Source organism: Maylandia zebra, linkage group LG13 (genome assembly GCF_041146795.1).
Source record: "Maylandia zebra isolate NMK-2024a linkage group LG13, Mzebra_GT3a, whole genome shotgun sequence".
Lineage (NCBI taxonomy): Eukaryota > Metazoa > Chordata > Actinopteri > Cichliformes > Cichlidae > Maylandia > Maylandia zebra.
The window spans coordinates 2,033,786-2,039,785 of record NC_135179.1 but is presented as its reverse complement, the minus strand read 5'-3'; the positions used below and the strand labels follow the sequence as shown (position 1 = coordinate 2,039,785).

General features: G+C 48.6%; 1 protein-coding gene across 9 annotated transcripts in view; it reads right to left on the bottom strand.

The window, feature by feature from the left end:
- Nucleotides 1–524: 524 nt before the first annotated feature.
- psda (pleckstrin and Sec7 domain containing a) overlaps nt 525–6,000 on the bottom strand; it is a 45,742-nt gene continuing 40,266 nt past the window's right edge. For all 9 annotated transcript variants that reach the window (XM_076891380.1, XM_014413788.3, XM_014413789.3 and 6 more), the window contains 4 exons: nt 5,805–5,962; nt 5,519–5,663; nt 5,293–5,436; nt 525–4,454 (listed from right to left, as the gene is read on the bottom strand). In XM_076891380.1, coding sequence (XP_076747495.1) covers nt 4,131–4,454; nt 5,293–5,436; nt 5,519–5,663; nt 5,805–5,962 — 771 coding nt within the window. In that variant the 3' untranslated portion in view covers nt 525–4,130. The remainder of the gene's footprint in view (nt 4,455–5,292; nt 5,437–5,518; nt 5,664–5,804; nt 5,963–6,000) is intronic.

The following is a 6,000-nucleotide window of genomic DNA, read 5'->3' as shown; positions in this document are numbered from 1 at the left end:
GTTGAATGAATAATTCCTCACTGTTGTTCATTCTTCTATTAATGTAAAAATGCTCATGAATATAAACATTTCTTCTAAGGTCGTTTTCAACAGTTGTTTCTGAGTTAGCAGCTGGAGCTTTTGATAACCAGCGAGGCACCAGAAGCCTTTCAAACTTTGAAACCAACGGGTGCTGCCCCTCGGCAGGCTTCCAGAAAATGGCTGAATAGTAAAAGAGAGGCGGGTTTTAATAGAAATGACAGCGTCTGCATACAGATGACAGGAATCATGTTAAAACTACTAAGAGGAGACATTAAGCAGATAACAATCATTAAGAGTGTTTTCACATCGAAGGGGCTGGACTGTCACAGCTCCTTGAAGTCGGTGCATGAGGTGAGGTTGCACCAAGGTTCTGCAGCTTAAAACGTGAGCCTGTAAACCGAAGGTGCTGGGTTCAAATCCCAGCCACGCCTACCGAGTCAGAGGAGCCGTGACTCGCACGGAGCTCTTCACGATCCTTTGAATAAAAACACTCAACGTCGATGTTTTCTTTTGAAAATCTCTTTATTTTTTGCCTCGAAGCCTTCAGGATGATACAAACAAGTTGTTTGCGTTTCACTAATACCAAACCTCACAGGAAGTGACAGCGTATGTACAGATACTAATCGGCGAGCCGGCGGCGAACATTCAGGCCGCAGCAAAGCCCAAAAACAAAGCAAGTTTTCACAGGAACTAGTTTGTCGTCCTTCGAGAGACGAGCAGAATAAATTAATGGCGCCGCCTCTCTGAGGAGGCTCAACCTCTGCGTCACTCTAAAATATCTAAACCAAAGTGCTCTAAAACGCAGCGAGTGCTAGCTAGGCGTCCAGCCCAACTACGATATGGCTTCTCGAGGTTAATGCGAACATTTATTTACAGGACACAGACGAAGAGCTGAAAGCGGCCGCGACGCTCACACAAAGTCATCCTACGCTGCTTCACGTTGCACAGTGCGGAAATACACGGAGTGTTACAGGATATGTGGGAGATAAATAGGAGTCGGCACCGCGGGAGCAGAAACGAGAAAAGTTAGCAGGCGAAGCAGCGATTTCTCCGCACGGAGATCCACGGCATCGCTGACCCAAATCCTGCCGCCCGGCGGTCACCTGCGCGCAGCTCCAGGTCCAGGCTCAGGAAAAAGCCACAAACGATTTATGTACACTGAACCAAAATGGTTTCCTAAACCTCAACCAGAGCTCAGAAGACCCGAGGGCTTTGTTCACCCTCCATCCACCCCGACCTCCTCCTCATCCTTCATCCTAATCTGAAAGATCACGCTGCATCTACATATGGAAAAATGATTCCTGCAGCCGTAGGCGTGTTGATGTTGAAGAGAAGAAGGATGGATTTTCAAACGGATGCTGACTCTTCAGGAATCAGCAGAGAGTTCGGAGCCATTTCAAAGGTACCGGCGGAGCTGTGCTCAGAGACGGGCCAACGAGACGAGAGCGTCGCGAACGAGCCGAACAATTCAGAGCCGCAGTTCCTCAAAAGTGCTCCAAACATGACTCGTTCCCCAGAGCGCCGTCCATCTTTTAACTACAGGCTGTGTTCCTGGTATGGACCAATCACAGCTCTGCAGCAGTGCCCTGTTAGCTGATGCCACAGACGCCCCCAGCTGAATCTTCCAGCCTCACGTCGGGAACTGCGAGAAGGCGAGGGGAGCAAACCTCAAACACGGACAAAACTACGATGAGTCTGTTTTATAAACAAAGACCTGAAAGCTGCAACTGAGACCACAAGTTCACTTCTATACAAGCCGCCCCCTGCTGGACATTAGACAGAATGCAGGTTAAAACTCAGGATGGATTCAGGTTTTTCCAAAGACGCCAGCTTAAACTGAGCGGACTTCTTGTGTCCAGAATACCTAAAAGCGTTTTTTTCCTTGTTTTCAGTCACATGAAGACTCCCAGTGACCCGGGTTTCATGTTATGAGGTAAAAATGTTCACAAAGAACTGATTTCTGTTCGGTACCTTTGAAATGTTCCCTCTGTGGCGTTGTACCTGCAGCTGAAACACAGCGTGGAGACGCTTGTTCTGGAGATAATAGTCCAGAACGTTTTTCCTGATTTCAGCGTGGAAGCTGCCGTTTCCCCTTTTTCTCTTTTTTCCACAGCCTCGAGTTTCCTCCACAGACGACGCCGGCGGTTCCAGCATTACGTGGCCAACAGTGACAGAAACAAGCTTCAGAGTTTTTCCCTGACGTTAGAGTTCAACATTGATCCTCTGCTGCCACCTGGAGGCCTTCCCTGTCACTGTCAGCCTGATGAGCTGCATCGTGCAAACTCTGCAGCTTTACATAAAAAAAACTTCCTGTTCCTGAGCTTCAGACCTGCTGAGGTACAGAAGTCACAGAGTGCCAATATTCAAATCCACCTGAAGTCACAGATTTTACTGTCTAAAAAATAAAGGTCAGCACTTATTTCAGAATTAAAAGAGTACCTACTGAACAGGAAGTCATCTTCACCGGATCAGAGGGAGACGTTAGGATTGTGTAGATTATTTATAATATTCTCAGAACCTGGATGTAAACAGAGCAGATTAGATCCCTCTGGTTGAACGCACGTCCATCAACACTGTGATTCAGGACTAATGTTCAGTTTTTGGCACACATCTCGTTTTCAGTCATGGTGTCAGAGACGCTCTGGGCTGTAATCTAAACTCTCAAAGTGGGAAACAACATTTCCACACAGCGTTGAGCTCAGACGAGACCACGCTGTCACATTAACACCCTGACTGACGACCTCCGCCAGTGAAGAACATGTTGGTGGACGCTTACAGCACTCTGGCGACCCCTGGTGGCTGAAAGAGGAAACTGCTGCTGAACATCAGCACGCTGGTCAGGATTTGAAACAAACGGCTCTTTAACAGAAAGCTGTCAGGTGCTTCTTCCTGGATGTCAACGACGAGAAAGGTTTACACAATAATAACTCTCAACTCCTCCTCTCCTACGGTCATGTGACCGAATCCACCTGTCACCTGTTTGGTCCACAGCACTTTACAAACATGTTAAATGAGATTTACATGAAGAAGAACACCGTCCTCATGACGATGAGGTGGACGGACTCCAGCACACACAGAAACTATGGAAGCCCATTAGTGACAAAACCCACAGAGTGAAACCAGCTGCAAAACAAATCCGACTTTTTCAACAAGAGAAAAAATTAAACATACTCTCACCAAAAATGTTCGATTTTCCAAAATTTCTCTCTTAAATTTAAATTTATCCTCATATTTTTATTTAAAAGTTCACACTGAGATTTTTAACTTGTGGTTTTTAAAGTTAAAGATTTTCAAGTAGTACAAACAACAAAACATCAAAATCTGAATAAATAAGACACCTGGCTCTCTGCAGTGTGAACTCCTGAAGTTTTATTTTGTTCCCTCAGCAGATTTTTGTCACTAATGGTCTTCCGTACAGCCTGTTTTTTTCCAGCAGAAGTCAGAAAAACTAAAAACCCGTCTCCATCCAGCATGTTCAGGCTGTATTTACACATCAACGCAGCACTACTGTGATTACTGTGCACACTCACACACACACACACTCGCACGCGCTCAGTGGAGTGCAGAGGACGAGGAGGTTCGGCGTTCCTGTGTGGCCGCTCCCTTTGTTTGTTTGTTTATCTCTCGCTCTCTTGTCCCCTTTGCTCGGTTGCCATGGCAACAGTCCCACGCACTCTGTCCGTCACATAACGTCGACATGGCAACCCGCTCTCCTGTGGGTTAATGGGAGAAGCAGAGCGGCGGCGGTGAGGTCGAGGACTAAAATAAAAAGTTCCCGCTGCAGCTGAAAGCTGAGCGGCTACTCACACTCCAGCAGGAAGTAAAGCTTTTATTCTGAAAGTCTGCAGCTGTCCGTTCCTGCTGAGGCCTATGGGAAATAAAGGGACGGCTGAGCGATGAACCGTGTTAGTGTTTCCTGGACGACTCGCCCATCGGGTCGCCCTCAGACCTGACAGGCGTCTCCTCTCCCGCGGACCTCGAACGTCTCGGCCAATCAGGCGACTGAGGTTTAACAGAAAAGGTTTAAAGGAGGATGTCAGCCTGCTACCCATGATGCTCCGTGTCCGTCTCCAGCTACATGACACTTACACGACGCCGTCCTCACCCCTTTACGGCGCCTCCTCCTGTTTGCTGCTCTGTTTCTCCAGCTCCGCCCGCTGGCCGCTCCCACCGCCGTTCTTCTTCTTGCTCGCCTCCCTGCTGCTGCTGCCGCCGGCCTTGGAGGTCGAGGAGGACGTGACCTTCAGGCTCTTTGACGTCTTGGAGCTGCGGGTCTTTTCCTTGTTGGTGGTGTCCTGGGGCAGCGAGGGGCTGGAGTGCGCCCTCTGCAGGCCGCCGTCATCAAACAGCCGAGCCTCAAAGGCGGAAAGGTCCTCATCGCCGCTCGCCAGCTTGGCCCGAAGCAGCATGGCGTACGTACCGTACCGGGTTTTCTGTGGGAGAGAAGAAGGAGGAGATGTGAACAACGAAAGTGCCGTTCTGGGTCTAACGAGGACCAATCAGGGGGCTTTTCAGAGTCTGACCTGATAAATCATCATTATTATTATTATTATTAATAATAACGGTGCTTCTCTCCGGTTTTCCAGCATCTCTGTTGTTATGTGACATCAGGGCGAAACCTTGTGTGTGAAGGGGGCAGGAAAACGGCGCTGTGTTCCTTCCTCTAAGAACACGGCGTGCTGGAGTGTGTGCAGCCTGTTCGACACCCGACAGACTGATGCAGCGACCGTCTGTGACGAAGACGAGCAGACGCGAGGCAGAAGACATTTTACGGCTTCGCATTCAGCCGGAGACAAAAAACACGAGACGAAGATGAAACGCCGCCACAAACAAAGCACGACTCCGGTTATCGTCTGCTCCAATAACGTCTGGGTTTGGTTCCAAGGTACGGAGGACCAAAACCGCAAACAAAAAATCAAAAATCAAAAATAAAACAAAAAACCCACAAATAAGTGACTCGATCAAAAAAATCAAAAGTCAAAAACAAGAATAAGGTAGTGAATCTAATTAACTTGGACTTTGGCATCTCTGGTCCTCCATACTTGGCCTGGAATAATTTTTTCTACGAAATCATTAATTAATTAATTAACTTCTTTGTTTTAATTTAACTGCTAACTATTTTTAATGAATATCGTATTTCATTGAAATGCATTTAAAAATTATTTTGTAAACATTTATTTTTGGCAGCTTTGGTCCTCCATAATAAGGTGCAGATTCAGTACTGAATACAAGTACTGAAATACTTCCTGCGGGTTATTTTAACCTCCTCACCTCAAACTCCAGGTACTCCTGTCGGAGTTTCTGCTCCTCCAGCTCACGACCTTTCACCTTTCGGTCCGGCGTAGCGGCGGTGAGGTCAGACAGCTCAGAGGACACCGCCCTGAAACGGTTCTCGTGAGATTTGACCTGCTCCTCCTGTCGGGACAGAGGGTGGGGGAAGAGGTGTGAGTCTGGTGAAAGTGGGCGGAGCTGAAAAGGACGGCGACGGCGTTTTTACCTGTGACAGTTTAGTGTTGGATCCCGGCAGTAGAGGACGGCTGAACTTCTTCTGGGACCCGATCGCGGCCGGGAACGGGGGAGCAGAAAACATGGCCGCAACTACGTTGATGCGCGTGATCCACGACTGCATCTGCTCAGCGTTCCTGCAGGAAACACAGGAAACACCGTAACTTCCTGTCTCGTCCGGTTTAGTTTAAGCTGTTTGTCCTTCTTGTACTGCCTGCAAGCTGCTTGGAAACCCTCCTCCCCCCTCTCCCTTAACACAGACAGACTGAGGTGCTTACGGGGCCTGGAACAGGAAGACCCTCCAGTCGGCGGTCCGCAGGTAGAACACGTTGGGCCTCTTGCTGTAATCGGCAGCCCGCATGGCCAGAGAGTGATGGATGGACACGGCGTTCTTCACGTCCTCCTCCGTCAGCTCCTTCTCAGCTCGGTACTCGTCCTGCGGATCAGATTGGCGTCAGCTCTCCAGAAACTCAA